Source organism: Columba livia, chromosome 13 (genome assembly GCF_036013475.1).
Source record: "Columba livia isolate bColLiv1 breed racing homer chromosome 13, bColLiv1.pat.W.v2, whole genome shotgun sequence".
In the NCBI taxonomy this organism is placed as follows: Eukaryota; Metazoa; Chordata; class Aves; order Columbiformes; family Columbidae; genus Columba; species Columba livia.
In genome coordinates, this window is record NC_088614.1 from 13,634,410 (window position 1) to 13,661,947 (window position 27,538).

General features: G+C 45.6%; 1 protein-coding gene across 1 annotated transcript; it reads left to right on the forward strand.

Moving 5' to 3' along the window:
- The first annotated feature begins 2,125 nt into the window (after nt 1-2,125).
- On the forward strand, nt 2,126-21,352 carry VSTM2B (V-set and transmembrane domain containing 2B). The gene is made up of 5 exons (XM_065029262.1): nt 2,126-2,868; nt 3,519-3,703; nt 5,303-5,332; nt 6,224-6,635; nt 20,644-21,352. The coding sequence occupies exons 1-5, from the start codon at nt 2,796-2,798 to the stop codon at nt 20,730-20,732; spliced, it is 789 nt and encodes a 262-aa protein (XP_064885334.1). The 5' UTR covers nt 2,126-2,795; the 3' UTR covers nt 20,733-21,352.
- The last annotated feature ends 6,186 nt before the right edge of the window (nt 21,353-27,538 follow it).

Consider the following 27,538-nt stretch of genomic DNA (forward strand, 5'->3'; position numbering starts at 1 on the left):
TAGTCAGAGCAGAGCACAATAGCTCGCCATTATAGTTTTAGTAGAAGAGGAGAACATAAAGAGTCTTGTTATTACTCTAACTTAAGATGGTGAAAACCACACTCGTGTTCCTAATTTCTTACTTTAATTGAATACAAAGATATCTGTGCCTTGGTGTTCAGCTGCTACGTATAAAATCAAATGAGGTGGGTAGTAAATACAGTAGAACTGAAAGTTTAATGTTATAAATTGAGGGATACGTTCAAGATAAAACTGTCTTCACTTCAGCAACACTATTACAATAACAACCTTAGATTTATTAAAATGGAACTAAGTTTAAATGCATTTGCTTTTCCTCTTCATTTTTATGACTTTTTTTTATATCTAAGAAACAAAACATGAACTGGGTATTTTTACATTTGAAGCCTTTAGAAATTTCCCCAATGCTTCAATTTCAGAAGAAATTTTTAAGCATCAATTTTAATAAAATCTTAAGTAAGTTTTTCAAATACAATTTGTCGCTAGTAATTTTATATAAAAATTACTTCTGTATTGATTCTGCTTATCCATTAGGAGATTTCTAATCAATCCTGCTACTGAGGGCATGAAGTTGAGGAACCGCCTCACTAGCAGAGGACCCAGCGAACCTGTTCTTGGGATCTGACCCAAAGTTCTGCTGCTCAGCGGGGTGGCTGCTGGGTTTACTTCCTCAGGTATGTCTGTCATGGTTGCACCACACGGGGATTCCAGCAAGCGGGTAATTAAACTTGCTGCAGTGCTATATGGCTTCAGGCCATATGCGAAAAGAAATCATGATGCTTGCTTACTGCCTGGAACACGCTGAGCTTTTGGGTGGAAAAGCAAAGTGTGATTATTAGACTATTTGATTAAATGGTGTTTAATGGAACTGTAAAAGCTTTTATGATTGGTGGGGGCTGACTCCACCTGCCTGGGGAACTGCGCTCTGCCTGCTGGCAGGATTTAGGCTGCAGGTAAAGACTATGGAGGAAGGCAAGGAGCTGGTCTTCAGGCGAGTTGTTGTAGACTTACCAGAGGACTCTCGCAGGATTTAAATCATGATGTGATGGGTGGGAATGGCTGAAAATGCTCTGAAGAAAAACAATTCTAATAGGCAGTATTGATTTGATGCAGTTTCAGTATTTTTCAGGATTGTGTAAATTTAATTGAAACTTTCTGGTGGAAACCATGTGGGTGGGTTTTCCCAGAGGGAGCCAGCAGCTGGCAGGGCCCAGCTGCTTAAGCCTCCCACAGTCTGGCTGGCTGGACAGGGAGTGAGCTGGGAAGCTGGATACTAGAATGCATTTATAAAGTGGTCTGATTTAGTTATTCCAGAAGTGAATGTTTCTAAATAATTTGTTTCATGGGAATCTTCGTGTATCCAGCTTTGCGTTCTGATACAGAATTAAACCATTAAAAATATAAAGGAAATTTTCTGTGGATCATAAAACACACTTCCCCTGCCATCCCAGTGATTGAATGAAGTTGCAGCTGAATGAAGTGGTGATTTTTAATGGAATTTCAAGAGGAAATAAGGCAAATATTTTCGAAAGGCACCTCAAATTTATTAAAATACAGCTCTCTCAAATTACTTGCTGCAGAAATCAAACTTTGCTTGTCATTGTAACTCACTGTAATGCCTTTACTAACTTGACTTTTGAGTGCTTCTCTTTTCTAATTGGGACATTTGCCTGAGAAACAGATGATCAACAGAAACATTTTCTTTTTATGATACTGTATTCTAAACCAATAGCAGGGTTTGTGTTTTCCTTAATGTATTTTTAACAAATACTAAACATAGCGACTTTGGAAGCCTGGCAGAAACTGAACACTCAGGTCTGAGCACACACCACAAGAGGAGACCCAGACTTGGATCAGGAGCCAGCAAAAAAGCAGCCGGTTTATTGCTCTTCATTCAAGTACTTGAATTACGTCTAGAGCGAGCCCTGGATGTTGAGACGAGCGGGAGGCAACACGTCGAGGGTGCCGCCGCGACTGGGTTGAACGGCAGAGCTCCGGGGCGGCGGGGATGGAGGGCGGCGGGGATGGAGGGCGGCGGGGATGGAGGGCGGCGGGGATGGAGGGCGGCGGGGATGGAGGGCGGCGGGGATGGAGGGCGGCGGGGATGGAGGGCGGCGGGGATGGAGGGCGGCGGGCAGGGCCGGGGCAGCGCTGCGGGCGGGCGTCAGGCGGGGGCTCCCCGCTGTGGGCGGAGCGGTGCGCGGCCGCGGAGGCGGGGGCCGGGCCCGCGGCTGCAGCTGCGGCCGGGGCTGCTCGTCGCCCGGGAGGGGAGAGGCGGGCTCGGACGTGCCGCCGTGCCTCCTCTGTGCAGGGGTAGAGCACAAGCCACGACGGGAACACGCCGGGCGCTTCCCAGGCTCAGGGAGAGGAGGCTCGTCCCTGCCGCCTCGCTGGACCTTGCTGCGAGCTCCGAGAGCAGACTTGTCAGTGTAATGGGGCTCGGAGGGGAGCCCAGAGTCGCTTTCTCGCTTGCGGACAGCAGGAGCCCCCATTCAGCGCAGGGCAGTTGAATCCCGCTGGCGGCGGAGCACCGAGTGCCGGAGCAAAGAACCGGGACGAGATTTATTGCTTCATTCCCAGGAACGTCGCTTTCACCTGCGAGCGAGTTTGAGCAGCAGGCTGTGGATTTTATATTTGCTTCCCCACAAACCAAGGTTAGTCGGGTGGCTTTGGCTTTTTGGGAAGGAGCCCTGACCCGGCCCCACCGTCTGCGATGGATTGAGGCGCGCCCGGCTGCGCCCCGAGCCCGGCCACCGCCCGCAGCCCACATAGATGAGATGGAAAATCGGGGGCTCTTCTGCACCCTCTGTTACCTGATGTTCAACGCACCTCTGCTCTTCATAGTCACCGGTGAGTAGAAAACTTCTGCCTGTTCTCGCGGGGAGCCGCCGCTCCGGACACTGCTCGGTGGCCAGAGGCTGCGGGGCTCCGGGGCCGGCGGGGATCGCCGCCCTGCCCGCAGCCGCGCTCCGTCTGCTTGGCTCCTGCCGGCAACCGCTCCAAGTCCCGTCCTCCCGCCGCTTTTTCCTGTGGAAGTGTTGCTGGCTGGGGGCAGGGAGCGCTGCCCGGGGAGGGATTTTGCAGAACAAGGTGGCTCTGTTGCGGCCGCAGCTGCCGGCAGCGCGGGCTCGGTGCCTCGCAGCTACCAGTGCGGAGGGAAGCGCAGCCCGGGACAGTCCCCAGGCCGGATCAGGGGCAGGGGGACACTGGTGCCCCGGTATCCAGCCGAGAAATGGAAGGACCGAGGGGTTTTAAGGTCCTCTTCAAACTTTCCCTTTCCGCTGGAGCCGCGGCTGCAGGGTGGCAGGGACCGGCTCGGCCCCGGGTGCGACGTCCTGGATGCTCCGCTTACCATGCGGTCACCGGGCTATGGGAAACCCGTGTCTCAGTCAGCACTTAGCCCTTGAGCTGAAGCAGCTCACGTTACACTGAAAAGCACTGATCTTGTCTTTTAATCTCTTCCGTTAACCAGCCCTTGTAACTCTGTCTTCCCCTCCCAGCTACCTTTACTGAAGTTCCCAAAGATGTGACTGTTAGGGAGGGCGATGATATTGAGATGCCTTGTGCTTTCCGAGCCAGCGGATCCACCTCTTATTCCTTGGAAATCCAGTGGTGGTACCTTAAAGAACCAGCCAGAGAACTTGCCCACGAATTTGCCATCAGTGTCCCCGGCAGCAGGAACAAGGTAATACGGTACTGTGGAGATACATCTATTCATCTGGTGCAGTATGCTCAGAGGGTGATCAAAATAAACTCAGCAGTCCCAGAGAGGAGAGCGCTTGCTCTACCCAGTGCCAGTGAGTGGATGGAAGCACTGGTGTCCCCAGGCCCCCCCGGTGACAGAGGAAGACAGGGCATGCACCATGGCAGACTTCACCTCAGGAAAAAACATCACTGCTTTAAGGATTGTACATAGAAAACTATAAATGTCCCACTGGAAAATCAGCAACAAGGACTGAAGAGAGGCAGTCAAAAATAGCTGTAGCATGAAGTGGGGATAAGCAAAAAGCAGTGCTTCTGTGAGCTGCGCTAGGAATCATAAAAGATGGGAGAGCCTCTGCTCACTGATAGAGCAGAGAAAGGCACAAGGGGTACACCTCTCTCTGTTGGTATGTTAAGTACACATCAGTCTGCATATCCAAATGCACACATTTTCTTGGGGGTGCACGTACATGCCTGTGTCCATATCTGCAGCTCAGCAAGGCATTTTCACACAGTCGGATATAGTAATTAAAATGCATGAAGCAGAGTTAAACCTTGCGTGTCCTTTCCCTTCCCCCTAGGAAGCCACCTGGCATGAGAGTAGGCTCTAGTCTAAATTTTTTATCTGCATTTCTCCAACATAAACCAGTTCATTCTGCAGCCTCCTCCCAACACAAGACACCTTGCTGGTGCCTAACAGTGCTGTACAAGGAGTGAGGTAAAGCAGTATTTCCAGGCTGAGTTCCCTGACTTTGCAGAGCACATCATCCTCACCAGCCCCACGGCCCCTCTGCAGGCAGGCTGCCCCGTGGCAGCCTCCATGCCTGTGCCAGCTCCCCTCTCTGTGGCACGCTTGTTTTCCTGCAGAACTCAAATAGAGATGCAAAGCATATAGACACTGAGCTAATGCGCTGCCGCCTAGCTGGGAAAAGTGTAAGTCAGTTGTCAGGCAGGGAAATAAATCGCTTGGATTTAAATGTCTTCTTTAACCTTATATAAAACTGTGAGTTGCTTTTACAATAAATGATGACAGGGCATGCCTGGAGAATGATGACCATCTCCCTGGGAGGTGCATCAGTGAGATCTGAGGCATCACTTAGGCTTACAGTAGTTGGCTGGAGACAAAAAAATAACCAAGGATGAAACCTGCTGAGCAGCACCTGCTCCCAGGATGTTTCAGGTCCAAAGCTCTGCCCTGAGCAGTGCAGATCCAGCCTGTTCAAGCACTTCACTGCTGAGCTAATACTGCTGGTAAAGCATCTTCCCCAGTGACTGTCAGTGACAGAGCAGCACAGCATGCAACAAGCATTTCTTTGGCTGCTCTTTGCACCTGTGGTAAAGGCAGTGCTGCTTTGAACACCACAGGAGCTTTACCAAAACAGTGCCCCAGCTGAGCACTGGTTTGCTGCCTTCCCCATCGCGTGTGGAACTCCCCCCCTCAGACACGCATGGGCTGCATGAAAGGCAAACAGGGAAACTTGCATCTGTCCATGTCCCGTCCTTGCACTGGGGTGGGAAGATGATCATCTTCTTGATGTGCTGGCAGAGTTGAGTCTAATCCCCCTTTTTTCTGTCCTTTTAGGTATCAAATAAGGATGCAACTAAAATCAGTGTAAGTGCAGCTCGAGCTGGGTGGTGCACACCCCTCCTCCCATACACCTGGGATTTACCGCATGCCCCCTCCTTTCCTGACACGAATGCAGCTGGTCTCGCTGGCAGCCCCGCTCCTGCAGCACAGCAGGAGTATGGCACGTTTCCCCTCCTCGGTGTGTCCTGGCTTGGTCAAAACGTTACCATCTGTTGCTGATGTAGCAGTCACGTCTCACTCCTCTCAAATCAAGAGGAGGTGACGCTTGCCTTCCAGCCCTTAGCCACGTTAGGAAAGGACTGTGGGCCGGATCGGGAGAGAACTTTACTTTTTTCCCTGCCATCTGCAAACCTTAGTGGGGACCCCCTTCTCTCCTTGTCCTGCAGGAAACGCGCCCCTTCCCCGTGGCTGCGGGCCCGGGGTTGGCTCTGCCCCGGCGAGGCGGCCGCTGGGCGGTCGGCCCCTCTCCGCGGTGCTGAGCCGTGCGGGGCTGCCGGGCAGCGCCTCGGGCTGGGCTTTCTCCACGGGCCGGGGCGGTTCGTGCGGGACCGGGCAGGGGGAGAGGGGACTCCCAGGCTTGGGGTGGGCACGCAGGGGGGAGTGGCAGAGCGCTAGTGGGGAGGGGGCCGCAGTGGCGTGGGCATGATGGGGAGCAGGGCCTGATTGTGGATGGTCCCTTGGGACCCCGAAGTGGGTTTTAATGTCGGGTGCATTCGCTTTTGGGGGCTATTAGCCCGGGTTCGGTGCTCTGGACAGCAAAAGCCGCGTACCCGGGGCGGGAACGAGTTCTGCCGGGGCTGCACTCAGGAGAGCGGGGTCGCTGCTGGCGAAGGGAAGGGGAGGGGGTCCCCGGGGCGGGTCGGGGGGAGCCGGTGCCGCTGCTGAGGCGGCGCCCCGCGGTGCGCTCTCTTGCAGACTGTCCGCGTCCAGGGCAACGACATCTCGCACCGGCTGCGGCTCTCGGGCGTGCGGCGGCAGGACGAGGGCGTCTACGAGTGCCGCGTGGCGGACTACAGCGACGACGAGACGCAGGAGCACAAGGCCCAGGCGCTGCTGCGCGTCCTCTCCCGCTTCGCGCCGCCCGACGTGCAGGCGGCCGAGGCGGTGTCGCACATCCAGAGCGGGGTGGCCCCGCGCCGCCACGGCCCCGCCGCCCGGCCCACGCCGCCGCCCGGTCCCGGCAAGCGCCCGCCGCCGCCACCGCCCCCGGCCGACGGGGGCGACTCCGTCGCCAGCGCCACCGCCACCACCTCGACGGCCGCCGCTGCCTCCTCGGCCTCGCCGCCGCCCGGGCAGGCCGCCATCCTCCGCCAGCAGCACGGGTCAGGTAGGGCCAGGAGCCCCTTTTCCCCCTTATTCCCCCTGGCCGTGCCGCCCTGAGTCCCGCCTTTCAGTTTCGGGCCCCTCTGTCATAGACAGGCATGTTGCTGCGATGCTGAAGTTAAAGCTAAAACCAAATAACTACACTGGAATCTATAGCAAATTACTTAAATTATCCCAAAATCCAGGGCTCCCTGCCCTGCCTGAAGTCAGCACGGAGGTGTGGGGCTGGGGAGATGGGTGTGAGCATGGCTGGGACCTACTGCCTCCCGGTAGATGCTGTGGGAGGCCCCACTTTCAGAGCCCCCTGGCAGCTTTTCGGATGGGGTAGCTGCAGTTTCAAGTGAGTAAAATGCTGTGGCTGTTCTGCAGAGAATTACAATTGGCGAGTGGTTACAGGGACAGGCGTGGGGCCCATGTGGAGCAGGGTGCAGGTTCGGAAGGGAAATGTCAATTGCTGTGTAATGAGCTCCGCGTTGGAATTACTGGTAGGATAAGAATTGGAGATACTACATTCTATAATGGCTTGCAAATGTAAACACTGTGTTAATACTGATTGTCTATCAGTTAATACTGTATTAAGTTATTAATGCCACATTACCATATTACGGCTAGTTAGAGAAGGCTGTTGTAGGACTAAGAACACAGAGTCTTAAATCTACAGTGCAAAGGTATTTCAAGCCGTGTGGTGCTGCTATGGCAGGGCTTTAGCTCCCTTCTCAGCCACTGTCACTTGGTTAATGTTGAACAAATGTCCCTGTCAAGTTATCTGTGGAAGAAGGGAAACAATTTAATGCCACTGACTGTGCAGGGAAAGCCCTGAGCTCTCCTCTCTGCTGGGTCTCTTCTGACGCAGCTTCATAATCCTCACACAGGAATGTTCACACATCACCCTGCTACCTCTTCACACTCTCAGGGCAAACAGTTGCAGGCCTGGCTCACGGTAATGGAAATCAGTTGTATGTGGGTCACTGTGACCCACTAATGCTTTACAGCTGCTGGGTTTTCTCTGGCTACTCAGCTTTTTGCTGTTATCTGAATAATTTAGTTTCTTTCTCATGGAGAAATATGTGTGAAAACTAGGGTTTACTGATTATCATTCCTAAAACTAAGCTGGCTGTTCACTGGAGTTTAGTAGAAGACAAAGTGATAATTCCTGAATTCTAATTACAGGAGCCTGTGGGCATATAAAAAAGTTCAGTTTGCTTTTGCTGAATTCACTGACCACAGAAATTAAACTGAATGCTGTAATGCTCAGAATTTTCCTATTGGAAAGGTCTGCTTTCCTCCTAGGAGCCCAGAGCTGCTGGTTGTTTTAGTGTTTCCTCTTTCCACTCACCCGTGGTGACAATTCTTGCTGTGTTTTCCGTGCTGACAACACAAGTTCGGTTTAGGGTTTGCAGCACTGTGCATCCTGCCTACTGAACCCAGAGCTTATGTTGTGCCTGTGAACCAAAACCAGGATGATGGAAGTGCAAATGGGCTCAGTTCCATCTCAACAGATGGATGTGACTTTGTGCCGCCGAGAGAGCATGTCACAGATGTCTGTTAGGGCAAGACCCCCTGCCCAGATCATCTAAACTGCTGTCTGTTCTGATTTTTTACAAGCCTATGATTTGGGAATGTGGCACTGCTGTATCGTTTCCAGGCTGGATTAAATTCTGAAAATAAAATATAAGTGTTGTGGCCAGCAGTAGAGATAATGGAATGATTTAAATCAGTGAAAAAGGTAGTGGAATGCAGAAAAATATTTTGTGGGATTCTCCAGATGAAGGCTGATACTAAAGGGGTTACAAAACACGCTGAACCAACATTTCCCGCTGTGACATTTCTCCTGTGCACGCTGGTGTCTGTGAACAGTGCCACGCCGTGGCAGTTTCCATCCTGGGAGAAAGCTGAAGGCAGCGGAGGGAGCACAGGACTCCTGTTCTGGGTCACTGTACTGGCTTAATCAGGCATAACCCAGCAACTGCTGTTGTCTCCATACAAGGGAGGCAACTAATTTTGTATTTTGGTATGTTCCTCCGTAAAAATAACATAATTTTACTCTGCCTTAGTCAAGACCCCCTGAATAACAGGCTTCTACTTGGTTTATGGCAGTTTCCATACCTGTGGCAGTTTGGAGCTGCCTGTAATTACTTATCAATAAAACATCAGCCACAGCATGGCTCAGGAGATGTGCAGCTGAATAACTTGGCCATCAAAGTTCCTGATTCAGGTGTCTCTGGAGCAGAACTGTCTGAGACTCGTTACCACGCGATGTCTCTCTGGTTGTTCTGTGAAGCAGGTGGTTGCCGTCCCAGTCCCCATCACTGGTGTGTTTCAGAAAGGCTGTCTGGGCCAGGCCCTTAGTTTGAAGCAGAAAGAGAGAAGCCTGGTGAAGAGGAAAGAAATGGATTTATCTCCCCTAAATGTGAAGTGTTGCTCCCTACCCAGAATAAAGATATATGGATAAAATACTAATGTGGAAGCCAGAGTGATGAGGACATGCAGGGATATCACCTGCTTTTGTCAGGAAATCAGAGACTCAGGTCTCCAGTGCTGTCACTTGCGTTGGATAAGCACTAAACTTTCTTCAACATATTTTAAAAGAAAATGGCATCCTTGAGCTTCAGAGTGCCCTATTTGTATGTTAAAGTGGTGTTCTTCAGAGCTATTTGAGTCACAGTAATTATTTTTCTCTGTAAGTAATGCAGTCTCTTTATGGGAAATACTTCTTCTCATTTTTTCCCCTCTGTAAACTAGAGGTCCTGTTTCAAGTCCACCCCCTCAAGGCAGTGTCATAGCTAATTTTCCACGCAGTAGGGCCATCAAATCAAACCAAATCTTTGCTCACATAGGAAGTATAACAGTGCAGGACCCAACCCTGTGTTGCTGTATGAAATATATATATGCATAGTAGCATAATACATATACTTTGTTATCCTATTTCGAGCTCTGTAACACACACAGATAAGTACTTGCACCAAATCTGTGTGTAATAATTGAATCATCTAATACATTTACTTTCAAAAGTCTTTAGCATTTGTAAGTCTTTTCATTGTACGCGGGGATATTTCCTCTGTATAAAAGCAGAAATGTCCTCAAACAATGGACTTGCCATCAGTGATTAAGAAACACCCTCATGTAATGCACTGGAGGGCTCTGCCTACAAGCTGATGGCATGGCACCAGCCGCAGTGTCCTGCATGAATTGGGTTGTAATCCTATTTTCCTTGCAATAGAAATCTTCCCAATATGTTCACTGCATTAAGACAGGGCCTCTATGTGCTTGTATTCCAATAAATGTGATTACAGATCAAATGCTGCTTTCAGATGTGCCTGCAGGGCTCTTGTTGACTACAGTTGGAATCCCAGTCATGCGCCATGGAAAAACAGGATTGCCTACATCTTCTATTTGAACTGAAAAATGAACTTATTGGAATAAATATGCCTGTTACTGAGATTCTTTAAAGAGCACAGAGTCTCATCTGGTATCTCTACCAAATATAAATAGAAAATCCATAGTTTTGGACGTGTTACCTGAAGTTGTATTTGGTAGGAATTTGTGATCAACATCATAGTATACAAGGGAATAGATCCAGTGTAACAGAAAAATTGCCCAATATGCCAGAAATATTAGCTACTCAAACAATTGTATCTGTAATGGTTATATTACCATATAAAAACTTGGTGCTGTGGTCTCACAAGAGATCACTACTTGTCTGCTGGTAAGGTAGGAAAGTGAGAACAAGTTACTGAGGCTGCCAGGTTTAGTGCTATCAGATGAGTTGCTGTCCATATTGTTCTAAATGAAAAAAATATTTGTCTTTCCGTTTAAATACTTGTCTGCAAGTAGAATCTTTTGCTGCAGGAAAAAATCAGGGTGAACAAGTGACGGAGTGCATATGTTGTTAATGTGTTTGGAAGTGTTCCTAGTTTGTGCTGAGTGAGCAGGGGGGATACAGGAGCATCCCTGAGCAAGACACGTGGTGTCTGCGTCCCAGAAAGCTCGTAGTCCAGATGGACGAGATGGACGAACGGCAGGGAGAGCAATGACCGCCTTTGTTGAGTCTGTGGCAGCTGTTGAATTGAATATGAAAACTGAATTTCAGTTCTCTTAATCTTAAATCCAGTGCCTTAGTCATGAGACTAACTTTGTTATATGATAGGTGAAGTAATAACCAAGGATCTTCATACTGACCTTCTGGGAGGGAAATCAGCTGTGTTATCTCCTATCAAACGGTCTCCAAAGTGAGTGCCTGTGTATTAGCTTGGGGGCAATTTTTAGTTTAACTTCTGAGCAGAATGTAGATCAGACATTGCAGCTTCCAAAATCTCTTTTATTTGTTTGATCTCTAGCCTCACAGCTCTGAAGTGAAAGCTTTAAATAAAATAAACAAAGATGGGAGTGTGAAACAAGAAACTGTGCTTCATTATGCTTAGAGTGCTCTAGGAAGGACACAGAGAGCCTCATGTGTTATGCAGAGATGAAGTGTTCACAGCAAGGAAGAAAATAAGTCTTCACTTCACGCCAATCGCCCTCTCCCCCCCACAAAGCTTTTATGTCTGAGGCAGAACTGCTTGTGGGCTACATGGCCTGAGATGATAAAGCACCAGGGCCGAGTTCTGCAGTCCCTGGGCATGTGCAGCTCCCGGTGATGCTCGTAAGACCAGCACATCTACAGAGTCAAGCTGTGACAACCTACCTCGAGGCAGGAGACCGTGTGGCAGAGTGTCAGATCCCCGTGGTGCACTCAGAGGCAAAAGGTATTTTTTTTGCAGCTTAGAGACGGGAAAGTAAATGAACACGCTGTTTTCTGGAGTGTAACGAGCTGTCGCTGGTTGGAGGGGCCCTCTTTGGAGTGGCTGTGGTTGAGTCTGGATTAACTTTGGGTAAGAGTTTGAGTCTACAGCTCTCCTGGTGGTGTCAGAATTTGAATGACCCCGAGTGCTACTTTGAGAAACAGCCTGTGGAGCTTGTTTGCCTTTGATAGATGAACATTACACAAAACAGCAAGAAAGGAAAGTCTGTCTGTGTCGCTGTTCAGCTTAGGCTCCCTGCCTTTCCCACTCGGTCTGGTCTGGGCCCGCTTCACTCCCCCTGTGCTTTTTATGAGGCCAGGTATGAGCTCACATTCTGTTGTTATTTGTAGTTAAATGTGACCTGGGTCTCATCACATTTTCCTTTACATTAAACAAAGTAGCAAGACAGAGACCATAACTGAATTATCAGGCTGACCTCCTAAATGTCACTGGATAATAAACATGCAAGGAGAAGTCTCATTAAAAACACATCACTAGCACTTTAATATCTAGGCAAATTAGACTGGTCTGGGGACAAGTGAGGTCAAATATCTTCTTTTGTGTGTGTGTAACATGGACTAATTCTCGAAGTGGACAAAAGCACGAGCTGCAGTACTGTGTCACCTCATTACCTAGGGCAGAAACAAGCTGTGCCAGGGCGTTTTTGTACTGTGGAAATGCAATTTATTTGAGTAACCTCCTTTCAGTGGTTCCTGCTTGTTCCCCAGAGGACAGACAAAACTGTAGTAACCTATTCTGCTAAATCCTGTGCAGTGTCCTTGAAGAAATCTGAATATTATTTGAACTTCTTTACTATCTTTAAGTTACAGATGAAAAAATGTTTAAAAATATTGCTGAACACAATGAAAGGAGTATTCCAAGTCTTTCTAATGAATGTGGAAGCTGTACCTAGCACTGGTCTAGATTTCTATATGATTGATGGATTAGTGAGGGAAAATTAGAAATTTGCATGAGGGAAGGCTGAGCGCACCCATGTCTTTTTGTGCATGAACAAACAGCATTTTGGGCAGGAATATACACACACTGCTAGTTCTTTATGTACCGATTCAATAGATGCTTTGCAAAACGGAGCCTTAGTTTGCAGTACTAGCTGACTTAGCCTGTGTATTTTACGAGAGGCAGGTAATTGTTATGTATTTCCCACCTCTGCTACATTGATGCAGCTTTACTGATGTATAAAGTAACACTGAAGTGTGCTGTGGATGAGGCGGTTCCCTAACCCTTGACATGATGTACTTCGCAGTCAGCAGAAAGAAATGTCGAGACAATCTTACTGCTGGTACTAGTTCTGAGGAGGACAGTGATGGTGCTGGTCTCAAGGTGGAAAGCAAACGTGAAGTAGGATCTGCTGGGAAATGAATCTTACAGTTGTTATGTGAAGAAGGTGTTTGTTCTGTACATGACAGAGCCTGACAGGTCTGTGCTGGTAATAACAGAGGTTCGGGCTGGCTTTTGATGTGGCTTTGCTAAGGCAGCGAGGATGCTGACAGATTCACTATTGCTGTTTACTATGTGGGTTTTTTTTAATTAGATAATGGCAGAGCAGTCCCATATGTCAATAATAAACAGTTCAAGTAGGTTTGTATTGGAAAAAATAGGGTTGTCAAGAGAATGGTGTTATTTGTCACAACAGCAGTTAGCAACCGTGTATTTTATATTGCAAGGCTGTTATCAGTTGGGAGGCAATTTTATTAGCTGGAAAGAGGAGCAGTTTGGCAGAGCAGCAACTGTGCTCTGTGGAGAAGTCAGTGTGATCGCGGCGCGTGGATCGTTGTGCCGCGGCTGGAGCAGGAGCTGCGCTAACGAAGCTTGCACGGGGTGCAAGTGGTTGCCGGAATATCTGGTCTTAGCTGGCGCTGGCACGGCCGCGGTGGGACGCTGAGCACCCTCGCGCTGTGTGCGGCTGCTCCCCGCGGCAGGAGGCGGAGCACAGCGGGTCAGTCCTCTAACGGACATCGTCTTCTGGGCCTGTCATGTTATTGGTCATGTGTAAAATTCAGCAATCTGGTATAATTAGAACTACTTTACTACTTCATATATTTTAAAATCGGCGTTCTGATCTCAATCCCCCTCACTCTGGGAAGCTGGAGATTTCACAGGTAAAGAGGGCACTGAGGAACAACCCCTGTCCATGGTTTTTCCAAATAGCCCCTTTCTGGCTTATTCTGTGAAGTCTGACCTCCCTTAGATCTAGGGCATGTCAGTGTCTTTAGTTAGTGAATATCTAGCACATATCAATCACAGGAAAGGTTTGGAAGGTCTTTGTGGGTTGCTCCCAAAATGCCGTTGTTTGTTTATACCAAAAGGTGATCCTTTCTGTATGAAATTACAGGCGCTCCTTTTTTTCAGGCACTTGCTCTCAATACAGCCATTTTCCTTGTGTCATCATGTATTCTGCTAATGCACTTTGCTCCGTCCTTAAGCATGGACAGGGTAGGGTTATTTTTCAAAAAAAATCCTCAAATAATCTGCACTTGGATCTGCTTAACTTTAGTAACTCTGATTGGAGTGATAATTACAACTGCATTGGCAGCTTACTCCTAATCCTGATCACGTCTAAAAGATGGTCAAGTGAGACCTGCAGTGTCTTATTTACCTCGGGGTTGCAAATATTTACAACTTGTATCAATTACAGAATGTGAAACCTGTGGTTCCATCCAGTGTGACTTTTATTGCAAGTCTTTTCCTAAAGTGTTGACTTCAGGAATTGTGTGACCATATTGGGCTTGCCAGCTTTTTGCAACATGGCTTTTTAGTCCTCCTGCTTATAATGAAAAATCTGAGACCATGGCCCAGACTCTCTTCCAAGCTCAGTAACTGAAACCCCACTACCATTATTCTTCATTGCCTCATGATTTGGGTAGTTTGAGTTGTGCTTTTTGCTATTTGTATGTATCAGAATGCTGGGACTTGCACACGTAGTGCTGAGGAAGGATGTGTAGGGCTGGATGCTCATTTACCACCTGAACTACCACTAATGTAGTTAGCTATTTTTATATATGTTTTAGTTCAACATTCAGTTTCCAGCAAATCACACTACAAATAATTTTGTATCTCTCATTATTTAGGTGTCAAAGAGTAAATTAATGGTGCCTGGTTTTGTTAAGTTAGTTTTAGATCATGGAACTGCAGAAAGTTCTGGAAATGAAACAAATCCATACTTGCATGTTTTGTTTCCCTTTAATAAGATATTTGGTGAGGAGAGATCATCTCACCGGTACCAAAGCAGAAATTTGTTTATGGGAATGTACTACAAAGCAGAGAACAGCTGCGGGCCTCAAAAGAGAAAAGTTATCGGCTTATTTAAATGCAGACCAATATAAAGTATTTAAGCTGTATAATCTATATAGAATGAATAACTCTTTTTAAGTATTCAGGGTACGTTCCTATTCTACGTTGACCCTGCCTATAGCAGTGTTTCCTTTCGGAGGTTGTTATAAATTAGTGTTGGTGTTTTCTCGAAGCACGTACTGGTGTTTCCTGGAAGTTTTTCCAAGAGCGGGTGTTTGGAGTGGCGGGGAGGTTGGTTTGGCTGTCTCCAGGTGAGGACAGATCCCAAGAGCAGCCCCTCAGGGGCCCAGCTCCGTGTGGCTCGGCTCAGCTGCTGCTCTGCTGGGCACTGGTGGGGCACAACCTTCTCTCCACAGCGCGGTTTTCCCAGCCAGACGCGGTGTCTCGCAGTGAGGCTCTCCGTAAGGCTGCGACTGCTCCCTGCGTGTTTGCCTACCACAGACGGCAAGCAGCTATATTGAGGGAGAGTGTACCAACCGTTCCCCATATTGTGTGTCCCTGCTTCTTGTAACTTTAGTGGGAGATGAGTTTTTACCAGCCTCTTGACAATGCAACTGCATATTTTTCTGGTAACTTAAAAAATAGAAATATTTTTTTATAAAGGTAGAAGAATTTCTTGCTTTCTATGAACCTCCCTACATTAATCAAATCCACTAGTTTAGCTACCCCTCTTTCTGTTTGTTAGTAGCTGTGTTTAATACAAAAATGTTTTGCCCTGCAGAGCTGCAGCAACTGTCGAACTGGATCAGATCAGTTGCCCATCTAATCCTGTAGCTTATGTCTAATAATGTCCTCATGATTTAGGAGAAAAATGGAGGAGCCTCCACAGAGGGTAACTGAGCACTTGACTGATCTGTGTACCAATGCATGTTTGGAAGGGATTGTTTGTTCAGTTGAAACACTAAAACCTGTTGAGTTTCTAAAAATTAGGATAGGAGCGGCTTTCACTTGCCCTCCTTACAGGGTATTATTTTGGCAATTCACTTCTAAATATAGGCCTGAACACAGCAGTGGGTATCTCAAGACAGAAGGCAGACAAACGGTGAACCTCAGGTGTAACTGAGAAGACCTAAAATAATAACACAGTTCTACAAAAATCTGGCCAGTGTTTTCCACTTGCAGTGGTTCCAGTTTCCTGGAGAGTTTGAGGTCACAGTGTGGATCAGGAAAGAGGAACATCAGCATTTTCAAGAAGGGTGTGGAGGGTAATTCTGATAGTTTCACCCAGCTGCAAGAGATTTACGCTTGACCTTAAAAACCTTGATGGTGTGGACAAAGGATGAGAAAGCAGGATCACTAGCTGATACCTGCATGGTTGTGTAGAAATAAATACGTGTGCTGACTTCTGTGAGGCATTTTTCTTGAGATGTGTTATGGAAAGCTGTTCCAAAATTCGGTGAATCATAAATAAAAATGTGTAGTGGGTAGAAAACTAATTTTGGCCTTGTGCCTTCTAGGCAAGTTCAGTGATGAGCAGTGCCTGTAACTACAGTGCTTGTAACTACATGGGAAGTCACCATTGTCACGCTTAGCAACTCCAGAAGGCAGCTCAGGAGCTGTTGTCATTTGCGCCTGGCATGATGAGCCACAGCCAGCTGAAAGGAGCATTGGGGACCCCATAATTTAGTGGGTTTTGCATAGATTTCCATAGTGCCACATACTTCTTTTAACAAGAGCACCTCACCTTACAGATGTTGCGCTAGGGTTAGCTGGGAGAATGTGCTGAAGTTCTCAGAGGCTCTGGCTACGCTTCCATACACCAGCCTGGAGAATTAGCCCTTGGTGGGGAGTAGGAAGTTGAAGGCAGCAGTTACAAAGCTTCAGGAAAAACCCTGATAGCAAAACTGCAGTGTGTGGATTGTGCTGGAAGTATTTAAGAGTGGAAGATGGATATATGCAGCTTATAAGCTCATGTCTCAGACTGTGGAGTAATTCTAATGCGGTGTAGCTTATTATCTCTTCGGTTCAGTGAGTGTATAGTGACTTTAGTAATGGTGTCTTTTTAATTAAAAACTTTGAAGAAGCTCTTAGATCTGAAGTTTGGTAAATTCCCTTCAATTCAGTGGAAGTGCTCCAAATGTGTGTTTTATCTAGGAGGTTATTGCCTGTAATGATCCTAGACCAATAACCCATATAAACACCTATGTTTTCCGTAGATACAAGATCATAGAAGCGGTTTCTCCAAGAATATGTCTCAAGTGCAATCTAAAGTCTCTGGACTGAGGGCATGAGGCCATCTATATGGTCAGTTTTATCCCTCACGTCTTAATGAAATGCCAGGTTTGAGAGTTTTAATTGAACAATGTTCTGGAAGGAAAGAGGCTGATGGGGCTCTGCGTAAAGCTGGGATGGGGAAACATCTCGTGCCCCTGCCAGCTGGGGTCCCGCTCCAGCATGAACAGGCAGGCAGATTTTAGGTGTTATCTCATCTTTCAAGGAAAATAGGCTACTGATGTCTTTCAGCTTTTTATTATATGGGCCACTGCATTTTGCCACTATCTCAGAGACATCAAGGGACTTTTCACATTCTTTTTAGGAAGAAAAATGGGAAACTGCTGGAAACTGTGTTAAATATAGCTTGTAAAAGAACCATCCCATTTTTTCCACGTGTCACAAGTCACTTGGTTAATTAATATTTGTTTTCAACTGGATTAACTGTTTTAAATCAAACTTTGATGAATGCTGGCACAAAACAAATTATTAAATAGAAAAGTACAGTAAAACATTGTGATGTTGTAAATGGAAAAGGATGAGTGATGCCAGAGAGCAATTCACCACACACAAACAGAACAATTTGTTATTGTTCTGCTCAGTGTAGACTTTCCCTTTAAGCCATGTGTATGTAAATAATCTAAAAGAAAAATTGTAAATCTACGTAGTGATAAATAAGCTTTCAATAACAAAGCATCAAATGACTATTCAAAATATAAATGAAATGTTTCCTTGTGTCTGTAGTTTGTAAGTAACTGTGTACTCCTGATTTAAAGTCTCTGGCTAGAAAATCTGTTCTCAAATCTGGGTCAATCGCATGTCCAGATTCTAGCGGTCAAGACCACATTCTGTTTAAATTTACAAATGTAGAAATTTATTAAGTAAAAGTCAAGACTTCCAGTACTGCAGTAAAAGCAGAACTGAGGACACTAAGTCCAGCTTGTTTATAAACAGCATTACCCATAATGACAAGGGCTTGGGTTAACTAAACAGGGAGAAATTACTGCAAATCACATTTCTGGTCTACTTGTGTTCAGAGGGAGAAGTCTGACACTCTGTGTATCTGCTTCTGCTGCCTCAAGTCTTAGAGCAGAGTAACACCGAATCAGTATGAAAAAAAGAAGTTTGTATTTGGCGTTCAGTAAGAATAACTGCTTTTAAATATTTTTTTTAAAACAGATTTTATTTAACTGCTGAGATTCTGTTAACAGGCTCTGAACTTACATTCTGCTGTCAAATTAAGAAGATGGAGAATCTAAGTTAAAAACAATGACAATTTATACAAGAGGAAAATATATTAAAAAAAAAATGACTTTTGCATTAATTCACAGTCCTGCAGGGAGGTTAAAACTAGTACGTAAAGGTAAAAGTGGCAGAAGAATGATCTTGGTAAGCAGACACATAGCTACCGCCTGGAGTTGTGAGTCATACTGCTTTCTGTTCACACCAGAAACAATCCTCACCTGGTGTCCTTTGCAGCCCTTCAGTCCGATGGCTCTAAGAGCTCTTGAGCTACAAGAGCTCATTTCTCCCAGTTCCTCACCATTTCCACAGGAATTCCACCTTTAAAAGGTACAGGTTTCTTTTTGGTAAGTGCCAGCACGTCCTCAAACTCCAGCCCTGTTCATTGCAAGAACAAGTTCAGCCCTGGCAGGGAAAAAGGAATTCTCACTGCCCTCAGGTTTGAGCATAAAAAAAACCATTTGGGGCTGGTGGTTGTCTGTTCCATGTGCTGGCCAGGAACTGAGCTTCAGCAGGTGTTGTGCACTTTCTGCACACACTTCTAGTGTATTTTTGCAATAATTTTACAAGTTACTCCTTTAGTTACCTGAGTTGTGTTTGTTAATGATTTTCAGCTTTAAAAAGAAAAATCCTGTATTCATCTGAATGCTTTGCTGTTGCTACACAGGCAGTCTTAGCCACGTGTTTGTGCGTGCACAGATTTAATTAAAACCTTAATAACTAAATAATCTCCGCCCAGTCTAGGTTTCTGAGATAGCACTATGGAGATACTTCTTGAGTTCCTCAGTTGCACATACCACATTACTATGAACTATTTTTTATATTAGATAATAATACTCTAGCTTTGCTGGTGAGGTATATATAGATTACGAGGCAGCCTTAACAGCAAGCCCAAGAGCAGTGGTTTACTCAGGAACTGTTCGAGGTATTTCCTTTGATCATGCCACAGCTGACAGACTCACATCTCCCAGAGACCAAGACTAAAGTATTCACATTAGGGTGCCTGAAGTGAGTTTCCTAAATAGATGTGGCCTGATTCCTTTTCCAGAGATACTGAACACAAAAACTTTTTGGTTTTTTAAAGCCTTCACACTTTGCAAAGTGGCTCTGACAGTCACTTTTTTGGGTGACTGTCAGTGTTTTGAGCATCGATTACTCCTGTATGTAGGGTGTTCAGCACTGATGAAGCCTCTCCCCAGGCGCCTCTGTGCACTCCAGCTGCAGGTCAAAGCTCTGGCTCGGCTCCTGCAATTGCATTCAACCCTGTGGAAATGTCCCATGGCCACATGAGATGTCAGTCAGGGCCATGTTGTCATGTGACAAGGTTGGTGACAACTGCATATGCTAGTCCATGTCACGGCTTTAGAAAGGTATCACCCATTGGCACTTGGGACCCAGACAGCTGCTGCTGCAGCCCAGTCCAAGCCTTGTTTGCGTGGGCCTGGGCAGCGAGAAGCTGCAATCCCTTGTCTGGCAGCCGAGTGTGACCTGTTCCAGAGATGGAGCAGCCCCAGTGCCCCACACCATGCTGGTGGGTCCTGCGTTCTTGGCAGAGCATGGCCAGCAAACCTAGGCCCTACCACACAAGGGAGAGGGGCTGCACCATGGTGGCACATAGCAAATTCCTCTCTTTTTGGAGCAGGTAACTAGAAAATAAAATAACTGAACCAAGTATCTTCGTGTAAGTGGATACGAGGCACAAACAGCCTTGCTAGCTGCAATATGGATGTGGATGCCATATCTTGCTGTGTGCAAAGGCACCAGTGTCTGCCTCTACCTCCTCCACCTGCAGCCATAAGGTCGCAGGCACCAGCATTCCTCTGGTAGCACGTACATAACTCCTCCTCAGCCCTATATTGTGCTGCATACGCTTACCTCATAGGAGCAGGAGCAGTCTTGCCCTCCCCGGGCTTGGAAGAAATGACTGTAACAGATGTGTTCCACATCCGACCTCTGTTTTTCTGTAGCTCCCATGCACATTTTTTAATTTAAAATTCTGCTCTTTCCTATAAAAGGTAAAGAAGATGTCAAGGTCTTGCTGTTCCCATTCCAAATGAAATGGGTTCATGTCCTGTTAATCAAGGAGAACAGCCACAGCATTTGTCATTTCCCTTTAAAGTAATGGGTGGTTGATACCTGTCATTTCTCAAGAAACTATATACCAGATTAAGGTGTATTTATAGAAATCTCAATTGCTGGTAACTTGGCTGAAGCCAAGTTTAGGCATGCCATTAGTAATGCATAATGAAATGACCTAAGTGGCGTTAGATTTGGGAGGAGGAAGAGAAAGCTATTTGAGTTGGATAGCTTGAGGATGCTGTTTTACTATTAAAATTAAGCTTCTGACCCCTGGCTCTGAAGTGATAAAAATAAATCTTCCCGTATTTCTCTTCTGCATTTAATCCTCTATATTGGAAAAGATAAAGAAAAAAATCTCTTTCTCTCCCTTGTCTCTTTCTTCTCTAGGTACAGGACCTATTTATGCTACAGATCCGTTCCTATATATGTCCCTGTTAATACTGCATAAGCTTGTACATTTATTAGTAAACCACTGACGGACTACTTCCTCCACTCCTCAGCCAAACAGAAAGGAACCTATTTAAAAACAGAACCTGACAAAAAAAAATACCTACAGTTTTAAAGATGGACAGAAAGAGACTGAAAGAAGCATGATAAATTCTACGTGGGGGGAAAACCTTATTTTTGGGGAAGCCACAGAAAGTAAACCACATAGAATAATGCATCTAGTTTCCAGACTCTATGGTGGAAAGCCCTGCTCTGTGCATGGCACTTTTGATTTCTCTATTTTAATGTAATATTTCTTTTCTTTTCTAAACCTTTCCTCTGACTCTTCATTTTGCACGAACTGTTGAGCAGTTATCTTTATGACAATATGTAAAGATGTTGGGTCAAAGCCCTTCCTAAGAAAGGAAATATTTTTAGTAGATTATTGTGTTTAGGTTTTTTGGATTTCCTTTTTCTTTTTTAATTAAATTATTTCTTTTGGAGACATTTTAATTAAAAAGGTACATCTTACCATAATTAATATTCACTGTCAATAATATTTATTTTTAAATGAAGATTGGAAACAAGGTAAGACTTTTGTTTATAAACTGTATTGTATATTGCTGAATAACAGTTGAATAAAAAGATTTTGAAATAAAGTTTTTATAGATGTGTCTGCTTTTCCCTGTGTCCTGAACCGCCCTGAGAAGGCTTTGTGACTGTGTTTGTTCCCCACCTTGTCACAGCACAGAGAACTGAGGAAAGGTGCAGCACAAACTTTAAATGAGTGACTTAATACACACCCCCATGTATGGCCAAACCACAGAGCAGAAGGTGCTGACAGCTCGTCACAAGCTATAGCTGCATTCTCCTGTGGTAACACCAGTTTTCTCTGGGCAGTTAATGCAAGATCTGGTCAGATGGACAGTGTGACAGCGTGGAGCATTCCAGGTCAGTTGCTTTGTTTCCTCCAGGCCTCTTGGGGAAAAGATGAATCAGCCAGGAATGTTGTATTCCCTAGAGCCGCTCCTAGTATTTGTTTAAAATATATTCAGGTTTTTTTTTAATTACATAATTGTGTCACCTGTCTTACCAAGTGACCTTTCCTCTAATGAAGCAAAAGCCTTTTTTACAGTAAATACAGCAGTTATTTTTCTGTTCCAAAATGCTTGGATTTTAAGTGAGATAATAGGATGACTCGGTAAAGAAACATGACCTTCTTTAGCTGAATTTAGTGAAGTACTTTGCAATTTCCTGTGTCTGACTGTGATTCTTACCATTTCATTTGTGTAGCATTTTAGAAAAGATGGTAAAGTGACAGCTACAGCACCGGCAGGACTCGGCACAAACTGTGGAGCAAAAGCAGGATGTGCTGTTGCCTCACCTTGTACCCGAGTCCCCTTCTAGAAGGAGGGTAGGAAGGGATTTTTCAGCTTCTCAGAAGGTCAGACTTTTTCTAGAACTGCCAGTAATACTGAGGGATTTGTGCCACTCGTCACTAGGTGTGAGACCAAACCACATCTGTATTTCATACATGCTACTACATTATAGTAATAAAACGCCACTTGGGCAAACTCACCACGGGCATCCAAAGGTGTTAAAATCTTTGTAAGAATATTCATCCCTTTAATGCCAGCTGTAGTATCCCATACATTGGGGAATAATCCTTAATCATCCCCCAAAAAGCAGAACTGCTCTTCCAAAGAACTCAAGGGAGATGGTTGTTGCAAACCTTGAAGTGCATCAGTGTGAAACACTGAAGAGCATGGTCCTTGGCTTCCATACGCACATGGGAGGGAGAGTCTTTTGTAACCTGAAAGGAAAAGACAGGTGGAAAAAATTATATTAATGTTGGACCATGCCTAAATTAATCCCAGCATTCATGCCTGGGAACTTTTTGAAGGACAAGTATTCAATGCAGAGGTACACATGGAGTCCATAACATCATGAGAGCTTTAATCCTTCACGTCATGAAGCTGATCGTGAAAGTGAGACCTGCCTGGGTTTGAACCGTGGGTCCTCTGATGAGTTCTTCATCACTGCTGCTTTTTCTCTGAAGGGCAGTGCATATTCCAGTGACTCGTCTTCCTTCTAAGGAAGAGAACAGAAATTTTTCCACAAGAGAAAGAAGAAAAGTCTGCCTAAATGTATATCTAAACAAATAGCCAACGCCTGAAGCAGTGGAGCATGTGTATCTAGGAGTAGTTATGCTTCTATTTCAATGTCAACCACAGCTCAGCAGTCTCTTAGTAAACACATCATCTGCTTTGCTCTAATACTTTTGTTTCATCACTCACGGAGTACATTATGTCTTGAATTGCATACTGTGTGGTTTGCAGAAAACATGGGAGGAAATACATCATCTTGCATTTGTCCTTCCCTATGTAATGTAGCCTGTTACCTGTGGCAGCAACTGCAAGGTTTGTGTGCAGTGGCAGGAGCAGAATTATCAAGGTCTTTTAAACTTCAATCACATAAAAGGTGAAAAAATATTAAAGCTGCAACTAAAAATAACTTTTTTTTATCCATTCTGAGATCAGAATTAAGTGTGCTACAGTAGGAATAACAATTCTTATATTCCAATTCACTATAAAACCTCAGAACTACTAAACAATAACCTGAGGATTTGATGAAAAATCTTGTCTAACAAGAGCAACAGGCATCTTTTATTTCCAGTGAAGACCTGCACACATGCAGAGATAATTCATTCCCAGCACACAGGATAACCTCAACAAGGGAGCAGATTGCTGAGATAACCTCGCTCTACCTTTACCTTGGCTATATTTCTGCCTTCAAAAATGTGCAGCATGAGTCCTCTAGGTTTGGGGTGCATTTTTGCAAAATGCACAACTTATGTTTGGCACAGTATTTGGGTAGTGCAGGGAAAATAACTGGCTAGAGATAAGGCTCCAGCTTTCAGTACAGGATGTAGTCTTTAAAAAGCACCTAAAGGAATGCAAAACATTTTGATGGAAAAATATAAAGAACATGGAGCCTTATTGCTTATGAGCATGAGACTTCTGCTAAAACATCTGTCCTTTGAGAGAGCTCTTCTGAAAAGGGCAACTGCCTCACTTCTGCTGATTGTATTTACAAAGGGCAAAGTGAGGTTTTGCCGTACCCTTAATGGACCGAGGCTAGTGGCAAATCTTGCTCTTTCATAAATCTCAGCATTCCTGGTGGTGTTTGTTGTCAGAATCCATTAGGAATAAGTGCTTGTACTGCAGGGCTGTGGAGAGGCAGCGTGTCTCCTGCAGTGCCACGCAAAGAAAGTGGGGTGGGGACCGTCCCTGGCCCTGCACTGGGGGACAGCACAGGCAGCAGCTCCCGCTCACAGAGCCAGCAAGCAGCAGAGCTGGGAAACATGAGGGATGGCTGTTAGGGACCAGAGCTGAGTCATCTATAAAACAATCATAAGGAAACACACATTCTTCCTGAGAGAAAATCAATAGAACTTTGCACTTTTCCTTGTAATATTTCCAGTCTGCACCATCAGCCATAGTTTGCTCACAGTTATACAGCTATAAATTCACTGCGAGTTAATGGATTTCTACAAATATGAATGGATTTACAAGAGTGTAACAGAGCCAATGCTGGAGCCATGCACATGTAACAATACATGGAACAAAAGTAGTTTTACAGCACACAGGTGACCTTCAAAGTACTAAGTAAAAAGCAAAATTACCTTGTTCCTGGTATGATCCTATTCTGGCAGAACTCCCAAGGGAAATAACACGTGCAGTCCTGAAACCATCGCTGTGTGGGCAGGAGGGACAGAGACGCACCAAAGGGAAGACGGGCGAGCAAGCAGCTTCACACTGTGATGGAGAATGCAAAAGAATGTCTGAACATGTCATTTTTCATTTCCTGCATTAAACATTTTGGAGTCCCATCTCACTAAGTAAATAATGTGCTCCCAAAGTTTTGTGTCAAAACTAGGTTGGTTAATGTATGAGCTGCCGCTATTCCATTTGTTACTACACAGTAAATTTCATGCTTAGCCAGAGGCTGGCAAAGTTCATTTATTCATTATCCCCAAACTTCGGGCAGTTATTATTCAAACTCCCCTAGTACATCTATTTAATAAGAAAAGAACAGAAAATTGATGGGATCAAAAATGTTAAAGTCTTAATTAATGCTTTTAGCAAAGACTGATTGAGGGGGTTGGGGGGAAGTTGTTGTGAGAATATTAATTGGTAGCGTGAGTACGCTGCCTCGTGTTGCTGGGAGAGCGAAGGGCTCTTGACCAAGGACGCTCGGCACCTGCAGCCTGCTGGCCCATGGGGACATGGGGACACCAGCTCTGTCACCCCAGGGCTCTGCCACCAGCTAAGGGAAAGCCAGTGCTACAAGCCATGGGAGAGTGCTAAAATACCAACCAACATGTACAAATTATTGCTTATTAATAAAGAGAGTTATTAGATGGTAAAACTATGCCTTACAGCAAAGACATGGGATTATTTTTTAACTGCTTTTTGGGCTTTTGTGGTGTGTTTGTCCCCCAGCAGCCTTGTGGCACTGCAGACTATGGGTCTGTGGTGCACGGGGTTGGGGGCTTCGCTCTCCAGACAAATTTGGGTTTTGTTCATGCAGGAGCAGTTATAGCTATTCCATAGGAAAATTAAGGGGCTTTAAACCAAAGAGAATGAGACCAAGGCTGGAAGAAGCCCAGCAAGGCAGGAGGGCGGCCGTGAGGGATTCCTGCATCCCCCTGTCCTGCCCCAGAGTGTTCTCAGCACAGCCATGGGGGTTTGGCAGGGGCTGGAGAAGAGGAATGGAGGGGGGGTTGTTGGTTTTAGGCCATATTTCTAAAAGCCAGCAATCTCTGCTGAGTAAAAAATTCATATTATTATAAATGGAGCCAGCCACGGAAACTATGCAGTTCAGACCTGCATCAATGACAATTCAAAATAGAGCACTGAGCAAGATGGCTTTTTTAGGGCTCCATTCTGATGTCAATGAATGGATTGAAATCTCTTATTTTTCCTCCAGTGACTGGCAGCCTTTTAATTAGAGCAATTATGGATATTCCAAGCAAATCACAGTTATATTAAGAGTCAAATCGAAAAGGACTGTGCTGTAGCATTAGCTAATGGATTTCCCTATTTGTTGCTTACAGATTTGATTTCCCGTTATTGTTAAAATGTTTCGTAAGTCTTGTATGGATAATCATCTGTAGTTTAGGGTCCAATATCTTGAAAATAACTCCAAAAATGCTTACAATTCAACAGAGGGTTACACTTTTCCAATGAACAGTTTCAGAATTTACTCTGGGGAAGATGGGAAAGAGGATGTTAAGCTATTTTTTTTTTCTATGTTATGACCAGATCTGTCCAAAACTTTCATTCATCCTGGTGTAAATACCCCTGAAATAGGAATCAACAGGTAAAACTTTAGGAATGTTACGCAGGATGAAAAAACAGATGCCCACATAACATGGGCTCTTATTTTGGGATTTTTTGTGTCTTGAAAAGCTGCAGTAATTGATTGGGGGTTTTTTATAACTAGAATACAAATTCTGCATTACAAGTCTGAAAAATATTTAGAATAATAGAATCACAGAATTTAATAAGTTGCTCTGACAACTGAGTGAAGATCATTACTCATTTTGGGGTTTAGGGTGGCCTATGTAGTTACTAGGCAGGTGTTGATATTTAGGCTGCCAGCTGAAGTCAGCTGTTCAGGCAAAAATTAGTAGGATACTTTTGATTTCCAAGTGCTGTGTTTTTTATAATAGTTTTTAATTTCATTTTTTTAACAGTGCTTCTGTATTCATAACCTATGGTAAACATGAAATTTAGCTCTAAATTCCCATGGCAGAGGCTCTTTTTAACACATATGCTATAATTTATTTACACTTGTATTTCACTGCTTCCAGAGTTGTCAGAGTTGATCCAAGTGACTGACACCTGTCAGTATATCATTAATCAACTGTCTTTGCAGTTTTAAAAATGTGTCATCAGCCCCACAGGGAGAGCTGCTCCGCTGTTAGGATGGGTAGGAGGAAGGTCGGTGTCAGGACTTTGACACTCACCCTGGGTTTGCCTCATCCTTCCCTCCCAAGAAGAGCAACATGGTGGGTTGCTGCGGCCTAGATGTGAGCAGCTTGGCCAAACATTAGCAAAGGGTCTGATCACTAAATTACCGAATTACCCCTTGGGACATGTGCCGTCTCATGGTCTGTGCTCCGAGACCTGCTCTCAGAGAGTCAACTCTCTGGAGCCTCCAAAGCCTCACAAACAAGCTGGTGGAGACTCTTAATTTCTCAGCTTCCTGGCATCCCTGCAAAAGCCCTGATGGCAGGACGGCAGGGGCTGGGCTGCCGGGCTCTCGGAGCCCTGGCCGGTGCAGCTCAGGAAACCTCCTGCCCAGCATCCCAGTGCACAGCCCAGCCTCGGGCGCTCTGCCCCAGCTTCGAGCCAGCAAGGACAGTGGCAGCACAAGGAAAAGCCACCCGGCGGCTCCTGAAGGGACCCTCAAGTGCCTCAGGATTTAAAAGCCTGCACTCCCTAGTTAGTCCTGTGTCTCTGACAGGAATTAGGATGTTGCTGACACACCCCACATTGTTACACTGAACATGCATTGCTCTGAGCTCTGGAAAGCTGTGAGTACCTTGTCAGTGTGCCTGGCCACAACTAAGCCAAGCAGCACATGAGCCTGGGAGCTGCGCTTGCTCAGGAACATTGATAAATCTTTGGAAAAGGACATGGTGCGCACATGTAAATCTGAGTCAGGCCAAGGAATAACTGTATTGAGTGATGACCTAGACTGACCCATGTCTGTCAGTGATACCTGATACCCTGAAGGGGATGTAGCACTCGAGAAAGTGCACAGGAGAAGCTAAAGGCAACAAATT

Excerpts from the sequence above, each read along its gene's own strand:
- VSTM2B (XM_065029262.1), top strand. The coding sequence starts at position 2,796 with ATGGAAAATCGGGGGCTCTTCTGCACCCTCTGTTACCTGATGTTCAAC. Across the intron at positions 5,333-6,223 it reads AGGATGCAACTAAAATCAGT|ACTGTCCGCGTCCAGGGCAA; the intron begins GTAAGTGCAGCT and ends GCTCTCTTGCAG. Across the intron at positions 6,636-20,643 it reads CCGCCAGCAGCACGGGTCAG|GTACAGGACCTATTTATGCT; the intron begins GTAGGGCCAGGA and ends TTTCTTCTCTAG.